General features: G+C 45.9%; 1 protein-coding gene and 1 pseudogene across 1 annotated transcript; both read left to right on the forward strand.

Annotated features, from left to right (window-relative positions):
- The first annotated feature begins 4,492 nt into the window (after positions 1-4,492).
- LOC119565143 lies at positions 4,493-5,439 on the forward strand (annotated as a pseudogene).
- A 16,860-nt stretch (positions 5,440-22,299) lies between these two features.
- Positions 22,300-23,253, forward strand: LOC119565144 (olfactory receptor 52E4-like). The gene has a single exon (XM_037889577.1). The coding sequence runs from the start codon at positions 22,306-22,308 to the stop codon at positions 23,251-23,253; it is 948 nt and encodes a 315-aa protein (XP_037745505.1). The 5' UTR covers positions 22,300-22,305.
- Positions 23,254-24,452: the final 1,199 nt, after the last annotated feature.

A 24,452-nucleotide genomic window follows, 5' to 3' on the forward strand; every position in this document is an offset into this window, starting at 1 on the left:
TGGGACAGAGGGACAGGGGCTGATACCTGACTTTTAGCTGCTGGAAAGCTTGGAGGTGCTAGCTCTCCTCACTAGAACAATAATAAGAATTTGTCAACGTGGGAAACACATACTTTCTCCAAGGTTTATTCGAGAAGTCGGCTGAACTGTTATTCCTGAAACCTTCAAAAAATAATTCTGCTCAAAGCAGCCACCCGGCATGGGAAATTTCAGTCCAAACACCTACAATTTGGCAAATTCATAAGCAACTGAAAATGGGGTCTTTTATTCAAGCATCAGACAGCCTTAACTACAGGTGATGACAGCAACTCCACCGACAATGTGATATGGCTGTGAAAAAAGCTAATGCGGTCTTGGGATGCACCAGGAGAGGTATTTCCAGTAGGGATAAGGAGGTTTTAGTACCGTTATACAAGGCCCTGGTGAGACCTCACCTGGAATAATGTGTGCAGTTCTGGTCTCCCATGTTTAAAAAGGATGAATTCAAACTGGAACAGGTACAGAGAAGGGCTACTAGGATGATCTGAGGAATGGAAAACTTGTCTTATGAAAGGAGACTCAAGGAGCTTGGCTTGTTTAGCCTAACTAAAAGAAGGTTGAGGGGAAATATGGTTGCTCTCTATAAATATATCAGAGAGATAAATACCGGAGAGGGAGAGGAATTATTTAAGCTCAGTACCAATGTGGACACAAGAACAAATGGATATAAACTGCCCACCAGGAAATTTAGACTAGAAATTAGACGAAGGTTTCTAACCATCAGAGGAGTGAAGTTTTGGAACAGCCTTCCAAGGGAAGCAGTGGGGGCAAAAGATCTATCTGGCTTTAAGCTTAAACTCGATAAGTTTATGGAGGAGATGGTATGATGGGATAACATGGTTTTGGTAATTAAATATTCATGGTAAATAGGCCCAATGGCCTGTGATGGGATATTAGATGGGGTGGGATCTGAGTTAGACAGGAAAGAATTTTCTGGAGTATCTGGCTGATGAATCTTGCCCATATGCTCAGGATTTAGCTGATCGCCATATTTGTGTTCGGGAAGGAATTTTCCTTCAGGGCAGATTGGAAGAGGCCCTGGAGGTTTTTCACCTTCCTCTATAGCATGGGGCCTGGGTCACTTGCTGGAGGATTCTCTGCTCCTTGAAGTCTTTAAACCACGATTCAAGGACTTCAATAGATCAGACATAGGTGAGAGGTTTTTTGCAGGAGTGGTGGGTGAAATTCTGTGGCCTGTGTTGTGCAGGAGATGATCATAATGGTCCCTTCTGACCTAAATATCTAAGAATCTATAAATGGCCAATCCATTTGTGAATTCCTTTCAGCTAAGCTGTTCACTCCAATAATGTCGGTAGCAAGGAGTTCTACAGGCCAAACATGGATTATGTTAGCAATTTCTTTTCTCGTTCTTGTATGTTCAGACTTCCAATTTAACTAAATGCTCCCTTGTTCATGTTATGAGACACATTAAACATAAATGCCTGATCTACTTTCTTTATCAATAGATCCATAGGGTTTAAGGTCAGAAGAGACCATGTGATCATCCAGTCTGACCTCCTGTAAAGCATAGGCCCATTAATTACAACTCAGTTACCTCTGTATTGAGCCGAAAGGCTTGTGTGTGACGAAGGCCTGATCTACACTAGGATTTTGCATTATAGAATGATAGAGCCATAGAGTTAAATGGGAAGGCAAAGGTCTGCTAGTCTAACCCCCTGACAAGATGCAAGATTTGTTTTGTCTTAGTCATCTAAGACTGATGGCTATTCACACGTCTTTGGAAAACCTCCACAGACGGAGATTCCATGACTTCCCTGGGTGTCTGTTCCATTGGCCTCCTGTACTTCAAGTTAGGAAGATTTTCCTGAAATTTAATTTAAATCTGCTATGCTGGAGTTTCAACCCATTGCCTTTTGTCCTGCCTCTCTCAATGTAAGACAGAATAACTTTCCTCCACCTTTTTATGGCAGCCTTTCAAGTATTTGAAGTTCACTATCTTGTCCCCCATTAATCTCCACTTTTCCAAATAAACATACCGGTTCCTACGGCTTGCATTCCATCCTGTGCATAACCTTTGTCTCTTGCCTATGGATCCTTTCCAGTTTGTCTACATCCTTTCTATACATTGGTGAGCAAAATTGGACACATTACTATTGAGACCTAACCCCCACCGAGTAGAGGAATACGATCACGTACTGTGACTGCCATGTTATACCTCTGCTCATATAACCTAACATTGCATTTGCCTTTTTTGAAACAGCAAAAAAAATCCACACCCCAGAGACATGTAGCTATATCATCCTAACCCTGGTGTAGACCACTGAAGCAGATCTTCCAGAAAAGCATCCAGTCTCGATCTGCCAACATGGGGACTTGGAGAATCCACTGCTTCCCTTCTCAGTGTGTCTCAATGATTAATCACCCTCATTGCTAAATATGTGGCCCTAGTTTATAGCTAGAATTTGCCTTGCTTCAGCTTCCAGCCCTTCGGTCTTGATCAGCCTTTCTCTGGTAGATTACAGAGCCATTACTAGGCATGGATATCTCCCCATGAAAGTTTCCACCTGATCATCTTTTTGATAAGCTATAGAGATATACATCTTCAAAGTCTATACATCTTCAGAGGTAAAATCCTTCCCCTGCTCCAACTCACCTCTCCCCTGTTTATGTATCCGAGGACCCCATCATCCCTTTATGCTACAGCATCTCACTGGGCTCTCAAGATGAGTTGGTTGTCCACAATGTCCCCTAAATCCTTTTCCGGGTCCTTGCATTCCATAATACAGTGCTGTCGTCTGTGGGTCGGGCCTGCATTCCCTTTTCCAAGGATTCTGCATTTGACTTATTAAAACATTTTGTTTGCATGGGCCCCACATTCCAAGTGCTCCAAATCAATTGATATGCCTGCCCTGGCCACCTCATTGCAACCACTCTGCCAATCTTTGGGTCATCCAAAAATTTTATCTGCGGTGATCTTCTATTTCCTTCCAGATCATTCATGAAAGTATTGAATAGCCTCAGGCATAGAACCGATCCCTGCAGAACCTGACTACAAACAGCCCCGTTCAAAAAAAACAAAAAACAACTAATCCCAGACCAGCTTTTCCATTGTTTTTTAACCTTGTCAAATCTTTTATAAAAAACACTTTCCCTTTATTTTTTAATACTTGACATTTAACACAGGAATTGCCATAACATTTTTCTGTGATTTCTCTTGTTGTTAACATACTTAATAACCTCCTTTTTTCTTATCCTTAGCCCTGCCAAATGTGGAGTTTTCCCTGACATCTTTAACGTCCCTTATCAATTTTCATAACTTTCCATTTGTATTCTTGGCTCTCTGGTTTCCCTTTTCCCCCTTTGCTACATATTCTTTTCCCCCTAATTGCTGCCTTCCCTTTGCCACTGAACTGGATTTTTACCCAAATTTGTTCACTTTGTTTACTGTGGAATCATGACTTTTTCCACAAAAGAACAACCAATTTTCATTAATATTTTTCTGTATAATTTTTCCTCCAATCAATTTTGCTGTCAGTTTTCTTCAGCTTTGGGGAATTAGTCCTCTTGGAGCACTCAGTGTCTCTAGATAGTACTGGTTGGGAACTGTTCTCTCTTTGTCCATTGGAACATAAATCAGTATCATTTTTTTTTCCTCTCCTCTCTCATATGTTCCCTTCTTTGTCTCTTCTGTAAACGAAAGAGTCCCAGACTTTTCTGCATGGTGTCAAGTATCAGGCGGTGTCACCGTGACTTTTCTATCTGTTTGCATATGGCAGCCTCCCCCATTCTCAGAGCCTGTCTTGGAAATCCCTTTTAGATATACTGTATCCTGCACGGAGACTGGGTGACCAAAAGTGAGCACATATTCAGAACATGGTATTCTCCATCCCATATCTTAGTGATCTGAAGATTGCTTTAGTTTTGTCCACTGCTCTGAATCAGCAGGTGTTTCTCTTGAGCTGCTCTCAACAGTTCCCAGGTCTTTTCCCTGAGGTATGTTCTAATTGGGTTGTTTCTCCTGGCATATGTCTTACAAAAGTTTGTTTTTTTCCACTCTCACATATCAAGCCACTTGATGAATGGGGAACTCCTACAGCATGGAGTCCCTATGCTGCCTCTCATTGCATTAAGGAATAATGATGGATAACCAGTATCCACACTTGTGTTTCCTGCTGGTGCCTCTTAAGGTTCCCCCACCACTAAGTGTAGGACTTATTAACACAGGGAGCCCCATAAAATTTGGAATTGGCTTTAATATGGTCATTGTTCATAGTTGTTTTCTCTGAATAATTCAAATGTCATTTTTCGGTGAGTGAAGAGCGAACAATCTGCTTCACCCATGAGAACTGCCTCCAGTAGTGCATGTAATATCTCAGATTAACATTCTCTCTCCATCCAGGCATCCTGGGCACACACAGAAAGTCAGGGGAACGTACGGTATATGCAGGAAACAGCCTTCCGCCTCAGAGTTGGACACCTTCTCCCCTATTCCATGTTAGATTCCAACACAACCAATTTCTACAACCCCTCCACCTTCATCCTGCTTGGCATTCCTGGCTTGGAGGCAGCCCACATCTGGATCTCCATCCCCTTCTGCACAATGTACACCATAGCTGTCTTGGGGAACTTCACCATCCTGTTCATTGTAAAGATGGAGCAAAGCCTCCATGGGCCCATGTACTATTTCCTCTGCATGCTGGCCATCACTGACCTGGTCATGTCCACATCCACCCTGCCCAAAATGCTGAATATCTTCTGGTTCAATACCAGGGAGATTAGTTTCAGTGCCTGCCTCACCCAGATGTACGTCCTTCTCTGCTTTTCAGCAACGGAGTCTGGAATCCTCGTGCCATGGCTTTTGATCGCTATGTGGCCATCTGCCATCCCCTGAGACATTCCAGCATCCTGACAAACTCTGTTGTGGCCAAGATCGGTCTGGCTGTGCTGCTACGCAGTGGAATATTCGCATTACCCTACCCCTTCCTGGCCAGGAGGTGGCCATATTGCAGAACCAACATCATCCCTCACACCTATTGTGGGCACATAGTTGTGGTAAACCTGGCCTGTGCTGACATCCGCATCAGTAGTTACTATGGCCTGTTTGATCTTTTCTCTGAGATTGGAATGGACGTGTTTTTCATCACTGTGTCCTATACTCAGATCCTCCGGGCCATCTTCCGCCTCCCCACAAAGGATGCCCGGCTCAAAACTTTTGGGACCTGCATCTCTCACCTTTGTGCCATCTTAGCTTTCTACATGCCAGGTTTCTTCTCCTCTCTCACGCACCGGTTTGGCGATAATGTGCCACTGCACTTCCTTGTTCTCATTGCCAATGTGGAGCTCCTGGTGCCCCCCTTGCTCCACCCCATCATCTATGGGGTGAGGACCAAACAAATCCGGGGCAGGCTGCTCTGGCTCTTTACTCCTAAAGGGACCTAAATGTTTTCTCAGACTGAGGTCCGTGCAGAGCTGGCTGGTGCACGGTGCTGGGCCCTCTTCCCTGAATCATTTATTGAATGCATCCGATGAAGTGAGCTGTAGCTCACGAATGTTTATGCTCAAATAAATTTGTTAGTCTCTAAAGTGCAACAAGTCCTCCTTTTCTTTTTGCGGATGCAGACTAACACGGCTGCTACTCTGGACAGTCAAGAGACATTAAACCCTTTCCTGTCCTTACTGTGCTGTGTCAGCATGATAAACTGGGAATCAGTCTATGTGCAATTCACTGGGTTGCCACCTTTCCAATTGCTGGTAGTTGGACTCCTGAAATGACAATCTTGCCCCATCTGTTCTCTCAAGGCTCCACCCCTCCTGTGTGTCTTCTCTCCAATGCCCTACGCCTGTCACTTGCTCCTCTCTTCCCCTCCCCTTGTCAGTTGCTGGAACATTTTCCACCTTGTGAGTATATATATATATATATAAAATCTCAAGGTTCCTTCCCCACTCTGAACTCTAGGGTACAGATGTAGGGACCTGCATGAAAACCTCCAAAGCTTACTTTTACTAGCTTAGGTTAAAACTGCCCCAAGGTACAATCTATTTTACCCTTTGCCCTTGGACTTTCGCTGCCACCACCAAACATTTAACCGGTTACTGGGAAAGAGTTGTTTGGAAATGTCTTTCCCCCCAAAATCCTCACCAAACCTTGCACCCCCCTTGCTGGGGAAGGTTTGATAAAAATCCTCACCAATTTGCGTAGGTGAACACAGACCCAAACCCATGGATTTTAACAACAATGAAAATGCATTCAGTTTCTTACAAGAAGAATGTTAATAGAAGAAAAAGGAAAAAGAATCACCTCTGTAAAATCAGGACAGTAAATATCTTCCAGGGTAATTAGATTCAAAAACATAGAAAATCCCCCTAGGCAAAACCTTAAGTTACAAAAAGACACAAAAACAGGCATATCCATTCCATTCAGCAAAGCTTATTTTCTCAGCCATTTAAAGAAATCAGAATCAAACGCAGATCTGGCTAGATTACTTACCAAGTTCTACGACTCCATTCCTGTTCTGTCCCCGGCAAAAGCATCACCCAGACAGACCCAGACCCTTGTTTCTCCCTCCCCCCAGCTTTTGAAAGTATCTGATCTCCTCATTGGTCATTTTCCTCTGGTGCCAGCGAGGTTATCCTAGCTTCTTAACCCTTTAAAGGAGAAAGGGTTTTTCCTCTGGCCACGAGGGATTTTAAAGGGGTTTACCCTTCCCTTTATATTTGTGACAATATATATCTGGAAAATAAATGAATAAATAGTGGACCTAGTCACCTCTAATAGTAACATGTTCTCACATCTTGTGGGAAGTCACTTAAGGGACACTGGTTAGTGTTAAAATTTTAATGTTTATTCTTACTTTGCTTCTACCTCTGTGGAGAGAGAGACTCCGTCAGGACTCCTGGGATGTATCTCGGCTCTGGGATGTATCTCACTCTGGTAGGGTGTAGTGGGTTACAGCAGGGGGCAGATACATCTGGGGTCTAAAGGAGAAGATCAGAATGGCCACACTGGGTAAAACCAATGGTCCATGTAGCCCAGAAGCCTGTCTTCCAACAGTGCCCAGTGCCAGGTGTTTCAGAGGGAATCCCCATGTGATTCATGTTCTGTCACCCACTACCAGCTTGTGGCAAACAGCGGCTAGGGACAACAACCCTGCCCATCCTGGGCAATAGCCCTTGATGGACTTCTCTAGTTCTTACTGGAACCAGGTCATAGTTTGGGCCTTCACAACATCCTATGGCAGATAGTTCCACAGCTTGACTGTGAAGAAATACTTCCTTTTGTTTGTTTTAAACCTGCTGCCTATTCCTTTGATTGGATGATGCTTAGTTCTTGTGTTATGTCAAGGAGGAAATAACATTTCCTCATTAAATATCACCATTGTTACATATTTGCAACAAATCTTGTAACAATAGGTCATGTGAGGTTTCAATATAAAGCTACAGTTTGCTGAATATGATTTTCTTATCTGTATGCACGTCTTGTTTTTTTATTTGCAGTTACGAATATTGACTATGTGTTTGCTCCTGTGGTAAATCCCACAAGGCAGTTTACATCCAGTGTATCCAGCACAATGTGAATGGAATATTCAAGTGGATGGCCCAACAATGAACACCATGTGCCATGGAAGAAACTTATCCCCACCTGATGGACTTACCTGGGGACATTCTGGCTGGAATATAGTTTATGGTCCCTCCTGTGACTCACTGAAACATGCAGAGGCATGTGATCAGTTCATGTGACACAGGACTCCATCTTGTGCCTGTACTTTTGGTGCAGAGGAACCAAGGAGACTCTCTTTCATTCCTTCAGCAGTTCCTGACAATTTTTGCTTTTCCGTTAGGGCCCCAGCGGAACAGTCTTTCTTTCTGCGGGCGGACACTTTCTCAGCCTGAGCTACACAGAAGAAATCGTTGCCAATTAGCATATCAATAGGGTTATGGTCTGCTACCCTCACTGATAATACAGCTTCAAAACTATCAGTTTCTATGTGCACTTTAGCCAAAGGCATAAGGATTGTGTAACTGTCATAAATATAAAGGGAAGGGTAAACCGCTTTAAAACCCCTCCTGGCCAGAGGAAAAATCCTCTCACCTGTAACGGGTTAAGAAGCTAAATGTAACCTCGCTGGCACCTGACCAAAATGACCAATGAGGAGACAAGATACTTTCAAAAGCTGGGAGGAGGGAGAGAAACAAGGGGTCTGTGTCTGTCTGTATGCTGCTTTTGCAGGGGATAGATCAGGAATGGAGTCTTAGAACTCTAGTAAGTAATCTAGCTAGGTATTTGTTAGATTATGATTTCTTTAAATGGAGGAGAAAAGAACTGTGCTGAATAGAATGACTATTCCTGTTGGTGTGTCTTTTTTGTACCTTAAGGTTTTGCCTAGAGGGATTCTCTATGTTTGAATCTAATTACCCTGTAAGGTATCTACCATCCTGATTTTACAGAGATGATTTCTTTACTTCTATTAGAAGTCTTCTTGAAAGAAAACTGAATGCTTTTTCATTGTTCTCAGATCCAAGGGTTTGGGTCTGTGGTCACCTATGCAAATTGGTGAGGATTTTTACCAAACCTTCCCCAGGAAGTGGGGTGCAAGGGTTGGGAGGATTTTGGGGGAAAGACGTGTCTAAACTACATTTCCCAGTAAACCCAGTTAGAGTTTGGTGGTGGCAGTGGAGATCCAGGGACAAAGGATAAAATTAATTCGTACCTTGGGGCAGTTTTAACCTAAGCTGGTAAAAGTAAGCTTAGGAGGTTTTCATGCACGTCCCCACATCTATACCCTAGACTTCAGAGTCGGGAGGAACCTTGACAGTAACCTTCTACTAATAAAAGCTCAGAAATCTCTTCTGGCAGCGTGTCACCTTCTTGCACTATACCCCTGCTACCCACAGAAATTTCTGTCCCTGTATCTTCCCACCCAAGTTGTTCCCTGCCGTTGATGCTGACAGCCTTGATGTGCTTCATGCCTAGTTGTTCAGAGGCTTATTTCACAAACCCAGTATGATAAGTGACAGGCACCCGAGAGACTTCTGTGTTCAGGTGAAAGCATCCCCAAGGACTACCTGCTTCCTCCCAGCACAGGGTGTTTATTCCTCAGGTGATCAGAGGAATTATAATAGTCGCACCTTCTGGACTCATTTGTTTTTACAGGAGATTTGGGTTGTGAATGAGAGGAATGAGGTAAAATGGAACCCTATTTCCCACCATGCTTAAATGCCTCCTGCTGGTTGTCCAGGGAATTAGCTCAACTCTAGCTTCGGAGATCCCCCTGCTGGCCAGTGTCTCACCTGCCTCAGGGCCCCGTGTCCCTCCCGGACTCTGGTGCCCCTTACCCTGGGGTTCTGCCCACTGCAGTACCCCCACACATTGGGTCTCCGCTCCCAGGGGAAACCTGAACCCTCTACACCCACCTTGCCTCCATGGCTATTGCCAGTTGTCATCCAGCCCCCACTCACTGGGGCTAACTGCAGTGCGTAAAGGCCACTCATGATTGGCAAGGGGTTTGGACCAGCTGCCTCTGCCTATCCCCGCACTACACCTCTGCAGCCCCAGTACCTGCTTGGGGCTTTATCCAAGGCCTCAGCCTGGGGAGTTGCCAAGCTAGGCCCTTCTCCCTCCAAGGCTGGAGAGAGACTCCTGCCTTCTGGCCCTGCAGCCTTTTTATAGGGCCCAGCCTGGCCCTCATTGGCTGCCACTCAGCCTTTTCTGATTGGCTTCTCAGCCCCAGCCCTCGCCAAGGGCTGGCTTTTAACCCTGGCTGAGCCGGAGCAGGGTGACTGCTCCGATACACATCACATCCACAGTTTTCAACTTTTTCTCCCCTCGACACTGTTTCACGTCATCTTTACATATGTTAAGAAACGCTCCTGAGCCACAAGGTCCAAACATTCCTTCAGAGCTTGGAACACATTTGCCCCTTGCCCGCTTTGCCATCAAATCTTTCATTTTGTATTCAGTTTCCACATTACTCACACCAGCACCCCTCTTAAGATTCCTTGTCGGGGGATTAGCCATTGTCCTTCCCCCTCTGGCTCGGAGGGAGCCCCCTCCACCTCACTATTGCAACCCGGCCAGTTTTATTTGGCTGCCCTGCTGGCTGGATGCTCCTGCTGCTGCTTGGGGCGCCCTGCTGGCCTGCCCTCTGGAGAGAAGTAAGGACCCCACAACCATTCCTGGATCCTTCCCTGGCTGGCCCCTGGAGTGTTGTAAGCTTGCCTCCCACACCATAGCTCTCCTGGGTTGGATAGTTTGTCTGCCCCACCCCATCTTCCAGAGCTTTTCCCCTATGGTTTTTCTGCCCTGCTCCCACAAATTTCTAGTTTGCCCCTCTTTTTCCCTTACCTTCCATTGCTCCCCCCATTGCTTGGACCCCTTGCTTCATGCACCCATGGCCCCTCCCTAACACTTGTGTCCCTTTTCCATAGTGCACCACTTCCCTGCCTCGGTCAGCCTCCCCACATCCCCTGTCATTGGCGGGGGTGGGGTGGGGGTGGTGCCCCACTGCCCTGCACCCATCCTAGCCAGGAGGACAGGTTGGCCTTTCCCCTTCCCCAACTCCCTCCATTCCCCCTTACACTGGTGTTACATCTTGCCCCTTTCCCAAATGATGGGAGAAACTGTGGGTGAGGTCTCAAACTGGGCGGTGGCTTGGTCAACACCATCCCCTCCTCTTCTCTATCCCCTACCCTGGGCTGCTACCCCTGCTCTCAAAATTGGGGCAGACATGAATTCATCCATCTGCCGCCAAGACCCTTGTGGTGATGACCTGTGCCAAGCAGCTGCGCCGCGAGCCCATGGGTGCGCCCCCTTCAGACGAGGGGTGGCCGTCTTCCCTCCCAGTTCAGGGCCCCATCACAGATGCCATCATGTCCCACACCTTGGTTGTAGAGTTCCATGTGGTCTCTGGCCCAGAGTCATTGAGGTCTCTCCCTCCTGTTTACCATCCCCTCAGACCCTGGACCCAGTCAAGAGGTGTCCATCCCTTTGGCTTTGCTGCTGGGCTTCCCAGTCAAACTTCTGCCCCTGCCTCCTAATCCCGTTCCTGGCCCCAGCCCCACTCCTGCCCCTGTCACATTCCTCATTTCTTTCCTTTCACTTCTATAACTGCTGCCACTCAGGGGTTTGTGTCATTTCCCCTGTCCTTGGACTAACCTCAGGGGGTGTTTTTTTTTTGTCTCCCTTCCCTGACTCTTTAGGAGCTGCTCTCTTCCCTCCGTATCCCTCCCTATCACTTTCCGGGCACAGAGACGGGTTGCACAGAGCCACAGTTACAATCGCCGCACCAGTGGTCTGCCCCCTCTTTGCCCATCTCCATGGGCCACAGGGTGGTAACAGGGGCCCAGCGAGATGATGATCATGGGTCCGCAAACCCTGTCCCCCACCGTGCTGCGGGATGAGCTTCACCCATTTCTGGTGGACACCTGTGATTTCAAACATAGGTGAAGCTCCCTCTCCAGCACTGGGGAGGCTTCCATCTCATCGTCTGGGCCATGAGGGCTGTTTTGGAGGAGTGGAGGGTAACCGGGAGGCAGAACATCCTGGTCTACTGGTGGGCTCGCAACTTCTGTGACTTCCCCCTGCGTTTCAGGGATCGGTGCAAGGCCGGCTGGGGATCCTCCTGCCTGCAAGGATCATTCTCAGCCCTCACAATGAAGCCAACCATATTTTCAAAAATGAACACCAACTGAAAAAAAAAAGAGGAAATATGGAAAGGATAAAGAAAAACATAGAACCCCCTCTTTTACAGGAACACCAAAACCAGCCGTCTCTGGAGCGTCAGGGCAGTTCACAGTCTGTCCCTCCCATGTCCCAGGCCTCTTGCCCAGGCCCTGGCTGTGCTGCAGGGGTGCTGTGGGTGGGACACTTGCTCTGTCAGTGGCCATATGTCTCAGGCTTTAGGTGGTAGGGCCCCTCTCCACAGCATCATCCTCACCCAACAGATTTACGATTCCCCTCCAATTCTGGCCTGCAAGGCCTCTTGACTAGGGGTATTTCCCTGCGCTTGTCCCTCTGCCCAGGGTCTTCCTTGCTCTCCCCAACTGTACACTGCACCCAGCCCCAGCCCCAGCCCCAGCACTGCTGCTGCTCGGCCTCCAGCTCCCTGGGCTGCTTCTCTGGCCCCTCTGCTTCGGGCTGCTGCAGCTCTGCGCCCAGCTCAACTCCCTGGGCTACTTCTCTGGTTCTGGTTCTGGCCGGCCTGTCTCTGCTCAGCTCTGCCCAGGCCCCTGCTGTCTCCTTAGCTCAACCCCGCTCTGTCCCAGGCAGGCCCAGCTCACACAGACGATGGGAACCTCCTGACCTCCAGACTTCCTCCCTGGTCTGCCTGCCCTGTCAATCAGGCTGACAGGTAATGTTGGCCTCTCCTCACTGACTCTGGGGACTGGTTTGGACCCTTCCCGTTCCTTTTGGGACTAGGAAAGGGCCAACCAAAAATCCTCACTGAATTTAAGTGAGTGGCCAGTAATATACATTCCTCCTTACTAAAATTTTACCACAACCAGAACGTTCACACCAGCATATCTTTGCCCCATACTCTTAAACTTCATTTGCCAGAGTTTATGCTCCTTTCGATTTTCCTCAATAGGATTTAAATTCCACTATTTAAATGAAGCCTTTTTGCCTCTCATAGATACATAGATATTTAGGTCAGAAGGGACCATTATGATCATCTAGTCTGACCTCCTGCACGACGCAGGCCACAGAATTTCACCCACCACTCCTGCGATAAACCTCTCACCTATATCTGTGCTATTGAAGTCCTCAAGTCGTAGTTTAAAGACTTCAAGGAGCAGAGTATCCTCCAGCAAGTGACCAGTGCCCCATGCTACAGAGGAAGGTGAAAAACCTCCAGGGCCTCTTCCAATCTGCCCTGGAGGAAAATTCCTTCCTGACCCCAAATATGGCGATCAGCTGAACCCTGAGCATATGGGCAAGATTCATCAGCCAGATACTACAGAAAACTCTTTCCTGTCTAACTCAGATCCCACCCCATCTAATATCCCATCACAGGCCATTGGGCCTATTTACCATGAATATTTAGTTACCAAAACCATGTTATCCATCATACAATCTCCTCCATAAACACATCGAGTTTAATCTTAAAGCCAGATAGATCTTTTGCCCCCACTGCTTCCCTTGGAAGGCTATTCCAAAACTTCACTCCTCTGATGGTTAGAAACCTTTGTCTAATTTCTAGTCTAAATTTCCTGGTGGCCAGTTTATATCCATTTGTTCTTGTGTCCACATTGGTACTGAGCTTAAATAATTCCTCTCACTGCTTCTTTTACTTTGTTGTTCAGCTACGGTGACACTTTTCGTTCTCTTACAATGTTATTTTAGATTGGGGTATACATTTAAGTCAAGCCTCTTGTAATTCCCCCCTTCCTCCCTGGGTTACTTGGGAGCGGGCAACACTCACCTGTCTGCCTGGGTGCCTGATGTTGTTGACATTAAAGGCAATCTTAAACATTCCAGTGCTGAAATCCCTTTACTCCTAAAGGTACTTGAATTTGGCAGTGCTTGCACCTTGCTAGTCCTGTACACACTCAGTGGCATGCCTTGGGAACCTCCAGAAATAAACCTATTCTAATAATATTAATAGTATTCTGTGGCCTGGGTCTGTAGTAACAAGTATCACAGACCATGAGCGCACACCCACAAACATGGATCCACATGCACATACACACACACGCGCGCGCGCACACACACGCATGGACATACATGGACACACATGGACCCATGTGTACACACACACACAGAGACATGCACACATACATTCATGAGCTGCAAGGCCCCATCCAGGAGGCATGGTCAGAGAACCCCTAACAGAGCGGATTTGCGGGGCAGATGGGTGAGAGGAACATCTCGTTGGAGAAACCCACCAGAATTGAGGCCTGAGCAAAGACTCTGAGCAGCTCGTTCGCTGTGAAGCAGCGTCAGCTTTCAGGTTACTTTGTGCAGGCTACTGGTGGAATCTTAGGCTCCTACATGGTTGGACAGCAGATGAGCCGGGGTTTGAAAATGGCCGTGGAGCCTAAATTCAGTATTTACATGAATTCCTTTGTGGATCTAGACCTGGAAGAATTTCTGGAAGATGCTTTCATCAAACACAATTTAAGGTCGTTCAAAGTCAAGGGGGCTGCTGGCTACACTGTCAGGGTTCCCCTCCACACACTCTGAACTCTGGGGTACAGATGTGGGGACCTGCATGAAAGACCTCCTAAGCTTATATTCTACCAGCTTAGGTTAAAAACTTCCCCAAGGCACAGATTCCTTTCCTAGCCCTTGGACGGTATCCCTACACCAATAAGTGATTTATACAAAAATTCAGGGATGGGTCACTTGGAATCCTTATCCCCCCAAAATGTCCCCCCAAGCCTCTTCACCCCCATTTCCTGGGGAGGCTTGAGAGTAATATACCAACCAATTGGTTAGCAATGTGAGCACAGACCAGACCCTTTGTCCTCAGGACACTGAAAATCAATCAGGTTCTTAAAAGAAGAACTTTCTTTGGAAACCAAAAAGTAAAAGAATCACACCTGCAAAATCAGGATGAAAGGTAACTTTACAGGGTAATAAAAAGATTTGAAACACAGAAGATTCCCCTCTGGCTCAGCTTCACAGTTAGAAAAACAGGAATAAAATTACCTTTGTAGCATAGGAAAATTCACAAGCCAAAACAAAAGATAACCTAACACATTTTCTTGCCTAACTTACAATTTCTATAATTTTAGATGGATCATTCCAGGTATGTTTTCAGGAGATGTTGTACCTGCTTGGTCTTCCCTCCATCTGGAGAGGGAACAAAGCAAGAGAGCCACAAACAAATCCTCCCCCGCCCCACCCGCCAGATTTGAAAATATCTACTTTCCTCAATGGTCCTTCAGGTCAGGTGCCAAATAGGTTATTAGAGCTTCTTAACCCCTCAGGAATGCCCAGGAGGAGGAAGGTGGAGGGGTTGGTGAAGTCGGTTGTGTTGGAATCTGACATGGAGTAGGGGAGAAGGTGTCCAACTCTGAAGTAGAGTGGTGTGTCTTATATGTACTGTATGTTCCCCTGATTTCTTGTATGTGCCCAGAGTCTAGGGTGATGGTCGCAATACAAATGCCTGGATGGAGAGAGAATGTAAATATGAGACACTACATGCACTACTGGAGTCTGTTCTCATGGGTGAAGCAGATCGTTCATTCTTCACACACTGAAAAATGAGATTTACATGATTCAGAGAAGTAAATTATGAACAACTGACCCTATTAATGCCAATTCCATATTTCATGGTGCTCCATTGGTCAACGATTCCTACAAGTCATGGTGCGGGAAACCTTCATGGGCACCAGCAGGAAAAATGTGTATGGGTGCAGTTTATCCCTCATTCTTCCTTACACGAAGAAACCCGGCAAAAGTGCCATGCTGTATGGAGTTCCCCATTACCCGGCTGCTCAAAATATGAGAGTGGTAAAAAAACGAAACCTTTGCCAAGTCATGTGCCAGGGGGGAAACATCCCAACTAGGACACCACCAGGGAAAAAGCCTCACTCATTGCAGCTCCACGGAAACACCTGCTCATTTGCAGCCTGCACCAGACAGTGACAATGTTTGGATGCCTACGCAATAGGCTGAGAATACCTGCTCTGGATATGTGCTCAGTTGTGGGACACCCAATCTCTATAAAGCATTGAGCAGATAGGAAAGGGGATTTCTGAACAGGCTATGGGGAATGGGGAAACGCTGCCAACATGCGGACAGACTGAAAAAGTGTTGAGTTAAGAGAAAAAGACAAAGAAGGAGGCATATGATAGAGGAGAGAAAAAATAAAGAATGGAACGGATTACATGCACATGCACAAACAGAGGGAACAGTTCCAACCAGTATATCGATAGATATTTAGGTGCTTCAACAAGGGTAATTGCCCAAAGCTGAGGAAAATTCTCAGCTAAACTAATGGCAGGAAATTCAGAAAGAAAAATGGGAATGAAAACTGGGAGTTATTTAAGAGGAGTTTATTAGACAGCTAAAAAGCCAGGAGTCCACAGTCAAGGAGGTGGACAACTTTGACTAAAAACCCACTTCCGTAGTGAAGGGAAGGTAGCAATTGCAGCAGAAAGCGATATATTACACTTGGGGTGAAAGGGAAAATGGACAGGAAGTAATACAAATTGGAATTTATTAAAACTGATAAGGGACTTTAAAGACTTCAGGGACAAATCCATGTTGAGCATGTCTAAGGAAATGAAAAAGGAGGTTACTAAGTATATTAACATCCGAAGAAATCCTTGAAAAGATTTAGGCCAATTACTAGACAGAGAAAGGAAACTTGTTAATGTTGCAGAAAAGGTAAATATGTTCCATTTTTTTCCTGCATTCGGAAAGAAGCAGTATGACACTCGTATCACCTGACACAATGAAATGCGTTCCAGGCCGTTAGCTATCTGGGAGGGTGTTAAGGAGCATCGATAGTAGAAAATTAGAGTTGTGAACACCAGAGGTATGAACTGAACAGTGACCACGCAGCTCACGGGGAAGCAGAAGTGTGCAATCAGGCAGCAGCAGAGCAAACAAAAAAGAAAAGGCAAGTACAGGGCAGTACTGTGTGAAATGTAAAGGTTGTTTTACAAAGGGAAAGTTTTAAAAAAAAGATTTGACAAGGTTAGGAAACAATGGAAAGAGTGGTCTGGGATTAGTTTTGAAAAAGTCCAGGAATATAATTAATAGCAGTCAACAACTTGGTTTATGGAAAACAGGTGTTGTCAAAAAACCCCCAATGTCATTGTTTAAAGAGAATACAGGTTTGGTTGATCAAGGGAACTGCACAGATGCAGTAAAATTGCTTTCTCTGAGGCACTTGATTTAGCAGGGGAAACATTCCGATAATAAAAGGAAAACGCTTCAATATCAGTGGAGCACACGTAAAATGGACTGAAAACTGGCTGGCGGATAACGGAAACCCGCTGTCAATGGCCATTGTCAGTGAATGGGGCTGTTCTAGTGGGGTTCTGCAGGGCTCATGTCTAGGCCGAGATGCTGTTCAGTATTTTAATCAAGGATCTGGAAGGAAAGAGGAAATCACTGCAGATAAAAGAAGCAAATGTCCCAAAAGGCTGGCAGAGTGGTTGCAATGAGGCGGCTGGGGCAGGGCATAACATAGTTGGCAGCCGGTGTCAAGTGGAGTGCCCCAGGGTGTCGGTCCTGGGGCCGGTTTTGTTCATATCTTCATAAATGATCTGGAGGATGGTGTGGATTGCACTCTCAGCAAATTTGCGGATGATACTAAACTAGGAGGAGTGGTAGATACGGTGGCAGTAGGGATAGGATACAGAAGGACCTAGACAAAGTGGAGGATTGGGCCAAAAGAAATCTGATGAGGTTCAATAAGGATAAGTGCAGGGTCCTGCCACTTAGGATGGAAGAATCCAATGCACCGCTACAGACTAGGGACCGAATGGCTAGGGCAGCAGTTCTGTGGAAAAGGACCTAGGGGTGACAGTGGACGAGAAGCTGGATATGAGTCAGCAGTGTGCCCTTGTTGCCAAGAAGGCCAATGGCATTTTGGGATGTATAAGTAGGGGCATAGCAAGCAGATCGAGGGACGTGATCGTTCCCCTCTATTCGACACTGGTGAGGCCTCATCTGGAGTACTGTGTCCAGTTTTGGGCCCCACACTACAAGAAGGATGTGGATAAATTGGAGAGAGTCCAGCGAAGGGCAACAAAAATGATTAGGGGTCTAGAGCACATGACTTATGAGGAGAGGCTGAGGGAGCTGGGATTGTTTAGTCTGCAGAAGAGAAGAATGAGGGGGGATTTGATAGCTGCTTTCAACTACCTGAAAGGGGGTTCCAAAGAGGATGGCTCTAGACTGTTCTCAATGGTAGCAGACGACAGAACGAGGAGTAATGGTCTCAAGTTGCAATGGGGGAGGTTTAGATTGGATATTAGGAAAAGCTTTTTCACTAAGAGGGTGGTGAAACACTGGAATGCGTTACCTAGGGAGGTGGTAGAATCTCCTTCCTTAGAGGTTTTTAAGGTCAGGCTTGACAAAGCCCTGGCTGGGATGATTTAACTGGGAATTGGTCCTGCTTCGAGCAGGGGGTTGGACTAGATACCTTCTGAGGTCCCTTCCAACCCTGATATTCTATGATTCTATGATTTGATCTGGAACATTTGGTGAGCTGGGCCCCATGCAAACAACATGTTTTAATAAAGACAAATGCAAAGTGAATCCTCTTGGAACAGGGAATGCAGGCCCGACCACAGACCAGGGCACTGTATTATGGAACGCAGAGACCCTGAAAAAGCACTAAGTGATCACTGTGGATAACCACGTCACCTGAGCTCCCAGTGCGATGCTGTGGCCAAAAGGGCTTGGATGCATACACAGGGGAGTGGTGAGTTGGAGTAGGGGAAGGAGTTTACCTCTGGCACATGAGATTTACTGATCTCTGAGCCCATACCAAACAGCAGAAAATGCTCATGTCCTCCCCTCGATCACCTTTTTCCAGATCTGTCTGTCTCCTATCTATCTATCTATCCATCCATCAAGGCAATTATCCCTTATTTCTTTCAAATCAACTATATTTTATAAATAGACATAAATACACAAACAGCCAATTCTTCTCTCACTCAGCACAGAGCCCAGGAGCTCTCATCTCCCTTTGGGACAGTCCCTTAATGAATGTTTTCTCCTAAAGCTGAATAATTAGCACAGAAGAAGAGACATGCTTCTTTGCAGCCTGTTACTTTCAGATGCTCTCTTCTCCCCTCGAGGCTGAGCGAACCCCAACTGGGATTGCACAGAGCTATATTATAAACGGTGCACACCCTTGGATGGGCTCTCGGTGTGGCATGTTGCTGCAGATGCTGGGTTGAGAGAGGTTTGGGACACGGCTACCTGAGGGGGATTCCCAGGGAAGATGCTTCCGTCTCAGAATTCACAGGTACCCATTTCTTGCTGAGGAGATCACCTGCTCGACAAACACCGAGCAACGTGGACATGAATGGGATAGAGAGACGTCTGGGGTCCTTTCCGCTCTGCACAACCATGACACATCCCAGGGCCCTTCCCATAGGTGATGAGTCTGCTAAAGAATCACTGGCCAAAATGTAACTCTTTCTGGGCACCCCTGGTCCTCCTGCCTGAGTGACTACCGCCCTGAGGTGGCTGCATTTCAGTGGCAGAGGGGATCCTTCAGATGTTAGCCATGTTAGTACTGTATTCGCAAAAGAAAAGGAGTACTGGTGGCACTTAGAGACTAACCAATTTATTTCAGCATAAAGCTTTCGTGAGCTACAGCTCACTTCATTGGATGCATCTGATGAAGTGAGCTGTAGCTCACGAAAGCTTTACGCTTAAATAAACTGGTTAGTCTCTAACGTGACACAAGTACTCCTTTCTTTATGGTTTTGGTAATTAAATATTCATGGTAAATAGACCCAAACGGCCTGTGATGGATATTAGATGGGGTGGGATCTGAGTTACCCAGGAAAGAATTTCTGTAGTATCTGGCTGATGAATCTTGCCCATATGCTCAGGGTTTAGCTGATCGCCGTATCTGGGGTCGGAAGGAATTTTCCTCCAGGCAGATTGGAAAGGCCCTGGAGGTTTTCGCCTTCCTCTGTAGCATGGGCAGGGGTCACTTGCTGGAGGATTCTCTGCTCCTTGAAGTCTTTAAACCATGATTTGAGGACTTCAATAGCTCAGACATAGGTGGGAGTCACGTACTGTGACTGCCATGTTATACCTCTGCTCATATAACCTAACATTGCATTTGCCTTTTTTGAAACAGCAAAAAAATCCACACCCCAGAGAGTAGCTATATCATCCTAACCCTGGTGTAGACTACTGAAGCAGAAAAGCATCCAGTCTCGATCTGCCAACATGGGGACTTGGAGAATCCACTACTTCCCTTCTCAGTGTGTCTCAATGATTAATCACCCTCATTGCTAAATATGTGGCCCTAATTTATAGCTAGAATTTGCCTGGCTTCAGCTTCCAGCCCTTCAGTCTTGATTAGCCTTTCTCTGGTAGATTACAGAGCCATTACTAGGCATGGATTTCTCCCCATGAAAGTTTCCGCCTGATCATCTTTTTGATAAGCTATAGAGATATACATCTTCAAAGTCTATACATCTGCAGAGGTAAAATCCTTCCCCTGCTCCAACTCACTTCTCCCCTGTTTATGTATCCGAGGACCCCATCATCCCTTTATGCTACAGCATCTCACTGGGCTCTCAAGATGAGTTGGCTGTCCACAATGTCCCCTAAATCCTTTTCCGGGTCCTTGCATTCCATAATACAGTGCTGTCGTCTGTGGGTCGGGCCTGCATTCCCTGTTCCAAGGATTCTGCATTTGACTTATTAAAACATTTTGTTTGCATGGGCCCCACATTCCAAGTGCTCCAAATCAATCGGTATGCCTGCCCTGGCCACCTCATTGCAACCACTCTGCCAATCTTTGGGTCATCCGAAAATTTTATCTGCAGTGATCTTCTATTTCCTTCCAGATCATTCATGAAAGTATTGAATAGCCTCAGGCATAGAACCGATCCCTGCAGAACTTGACTACAAACAGCCCCGTTCACTGACGAAGGCCTATCAACAACAGCTTTCTGAGATCCGTCACTTAGCCAGTTTTCAGTCCATTTTGCATGTTCTCTACTGATATTGTAGGGTGTTAATTTTTTTAACTCAATATTTTCCTCCACTAAATCAAATGCCTCTGAGAAATCAAGGTCCATTGCCTCTGCATGGTTCCCTTGATCCACCACATGTGTTCCCTTGATCCACAAATGTGTACTCTCCAAAAAGGGTGAAATCAGGTTTATTTGACAAGATCTGCTTTGTATAAACCCTGTTGTTGACTGGCATTAATTACATATCTACACTTTTTTTAAAAAAAACTAATCCCAGACCAGCTTTTCCATTGTTTTTTAACCTTGTCAAATCTTTTATAAAAAGCACTTTCCCTTTATTTTTTAATACTTGACATTTAACACAGGAATTGCCATAACATTTTTCTGTGATTTCTCTTGTTGTTAACATACTTAATAACCTCCTTTTTTGTTATCCTTAGCCCTGCCAAACGTGGCGTTTTCCCTGATGTCTTTAATGTCCCTTACAAATGGAAAGTTATGAAAATTGATATTCTTGGCTCTCTGGTTTCCCTTTTCCCCCTTTGCTACATATTCTTTCCCCCCCTAATTGCTGCCTTCCCGTTGCCACTGAAGTGGATTTTTACCCAAAGTTGTTCATTTTGTTTACTGTGGAATCATGACTTTTTCTGAAAAAGAACGACCTATTTTCATTCATATTTTTCTGTATAATTTTTCCTCCAATCAATTTTGCTGACAGTTTTCTTCAGCTTTGGGGAATTAGTCCTCTTGGAGCACTCAGTGTCTCTAGATAGTACTGGTTGGGAACTGTTCTCTCTTTGTCCATTGGAACATAAATCAGTATCATTTTTTATTTTCCTCTCCTCTCTCATATGTTCCCTTCTTTGTCTCTTCTGTAAACGAAAGAGTCCCAGACTTTTCTGCCTGGTGTCAGGTATCAGGGGGCGTAGCTGTGACTTTTCTGTCTGTTTGCATATGGCAGCCTCCCCCATTCTCAGAGCCTGTCTTGGAAATCCCTTTTAGATATGCTATATCCTGCATGGAGACTGGGTGACCAAAACTGAGCACATATCCAGAACATGGTATTCTCCATCCCATATCTTAGTGATCTGAAGATTGCTTTTGTTTTGTCCACTGCTCTGAATCAGGAGGTGTTTCTCTTGAGCTGCTGTCAATGGCGCCCAGGTCTTTTCCCTGATGTATGTTCTAATTGGGATGTTTCTCCTGGCATATGTCTTACAAAAGTTTGGTTTTTTCCACTCTCACATATCAAGCCACTTGATGAATGGGGAACTCCTACAGCATGGAGTCCCTATGCTGCCTCTCATTGCATTAAGGAATAATGATGGATAACCAGTATCCACACTTGTGTTTCCTGCTGGTGCCTCTTAAGGTTCCCCCACCACTAAGTGTCAGACTTATTAACACAGGGAGCCCCATAAAATTTGGAATTGGCTTTAATATGGTCATTGTTCATAGTTGTTTTCTCTGAATAATTCAAATGTCATTTTTCAGTGAGTGAAGAGCGAACAATCTGCTTCACCCATGAGAACTGCCTCCAGTAGTGCGTGTAATATCTCAGATTAACATTCTCTCTCCATCCAGGCATCCTGGGCACACACAGAAAGTGAGGGGAACGTTCGGTACATGCAGGAAACAGCCTTCCGCCTCAGAGTTGGACACCTTCTCCCCTATTCCATGTCAGATTCCAACACAACCAATTTCTACAACCCCTCCACCTTCATCCTGCTTGGCATTCCTGGCTTGGAGGCAGCCCACATCTGGATCTCCATCCCCTTCTGCACAATGTACACCATAGCTGTCTTGGGGAACTTCACCATCCTGTTCATTGTAAAGATGGAGCAAAGCCTCCATGGGCCCATGTACTATTTCCTCTGCATGCTGGCCATCACTGACCTGGTCATGTCCACATCCACCCTGCCCAAAATGCTGAGTATCTTCTGGTTCAATACCAGGGAGATCAGTTTCAGTGCCTGCCTCACCCAGATGTACGTCCTTCACTGCTTCTCAGCAATGGAGTCTGGAATCCTCGTGGCCATGGCTTTGGATCGCTATGTGGCCATCTGCCATCCCCTGAGACATTCCAGCATCCTGACAAACTCTGTTGTGGCCAAGATCGGTCTGGCCGTGCTGCTGCGCAGTGGAATACTCTCATTACCCTACCCCTTCCTGGCGAGGGGGTGGCCATATTGCAGAACCAACGTCATCCCCCACACCTATTGTGAGCACATAGCTGTGGTGAACCTGGCCTGTGCTGACATCCGCATCAGTAGTTACTACGGCCTATTTGATCTTTTCTCTGAGATTGGAATGGACGTGTTTTTCATCACTGTGTCCTATACTCAGATCCTCCGGGCCATCTTCCGCCTCCCCACAAAGGATGCCCGACTCAAAACTTTTGGGACCTGCATCTCTCACCTTTGTGCCATCTTAGCTTTGTATACGCCAGATTTCTTCTCCTCTCTCACGCACCGGTTTGGCCATAATGTGCCACTGCACTTCCTTGTTCTCATTGCCAATGTGTATCTCCTGGTGCCCCCCTTGCTCCACCCCATCATCTACGGGGTGAGGACCAAACAAATCCGGGGCAGGCTGCTCCGACTCTTTACTCCTAAAGGGACCTAAATGTTTTCTCAGACTGAGGTCCGTGCAGAGCTGGCTGGTGCATGGTGCTGGGCCCTCTTCCCTGAATCATTTATTGAATGCATCCGATGAAGTGAGCTGTAGCTCACGAATGCTTATGCTCAAATAAATTTGTTTGTCTCTAAAGTGCCACAAGTCCTCCTTTTCTTTTTGCAGATACAGACTAACACGGCTGCTACTCTGGACAGTCAAGAGACATTAAACCCTTTCCTGTCCTTACTGTGCTGTGTCAGCATGATAAACTGGGGACTCAGTCTATGTGCAATTCACTGGGTTGCCACCTTTCCAATTGCTGGTAGTTGGACTCCTGAAATGGCAATCTTGCCCCATCTGTTCTGTCAAGGCTCCACCCGTGCTGTGTGTTTTCTCCCCAAGGCCCTACCCCTGTAACTTGCTCCCGTCTTCCCCTCCCATTGCCAGTTGCTCGAACATTTTCTACCTCATATGTCAAGGTTCCTTCCCCACTCTGAACTCTAGGGTGCAGATGTAGGAACGTGCATGAAAACCTCCTAAGCTTACTTTTACCAGCTTAGGTTAAAACTTCCCCAAGGTACAAACTATTTTACCCTTTACCCTTGGACTTTCGCTGCCACCACCAAATGTTTAACCGGTTACTGGGAAAGAGTTGTTTGGAAAAAGTATCACCTCTGTAAAATCAGGATGGTCAATACCTTACAGGGTAATTACATTCAAAACATAGAGAATCCCTCTAGGCAAAACCTTAAGTTACAAAAAGACATTCCATTCAGCACAGCTTATTTTCTCAGCCATTTAAAGAAATCAGAATCTAACACAGATCTAGCTAGATTACTTACCAAGTTCTAAGACTCCATTCCTGTTCTGTTCCTGGCAAAAGCATTACACAGACGGACCCAGACCCTTTGTTTCTCGCTCCCCCCAGCTTTTGAAAATATCTGGTCTCCTCATTGGTCATTTTCCTCTGGTGCCAGCGAGGTTATCCTAGCTTCTTAACCCTTTAGAGGTGAAAGGGTTATTCCTCTGGCCAGGAGGGATTTTAAATGTGTTTACTTTTCCCTTTATATTTATGACAATATATATCTGGAAAATAAATAAATAGTGGACCTAGTCACCGCTAAAAGTGACATGTTCTCACATCTTGTGGGAAGTCACCTAAGGGACACTGGTTAGTGTTAAAATTTTAATGTTTATTCTTACTTTGC

The sequence above is a fragment of the Chelonia mydas genome, chromosome 1 (assembly GCF_015237465.2).
Source record: "Chelonia mydas isolate rCheMyd1 chromosome 1, rCheMyd1.pri.v2, whole genome shotgun sequence".
Taxonomy (NCBI): Eukaryota; Metazoa; Chordata; order Testudines; family Cheloniidae; genus Chelonia; species Chelonia mydas.

Coding starts and splice junctions, on each gene's coding strand:
- LOC119565144 (XM_037889577.1), top strand. CDS start 22,306: ATGTCAGATTCCAACACAACCAATTTCTACAACCCCTCCACCTTCATC.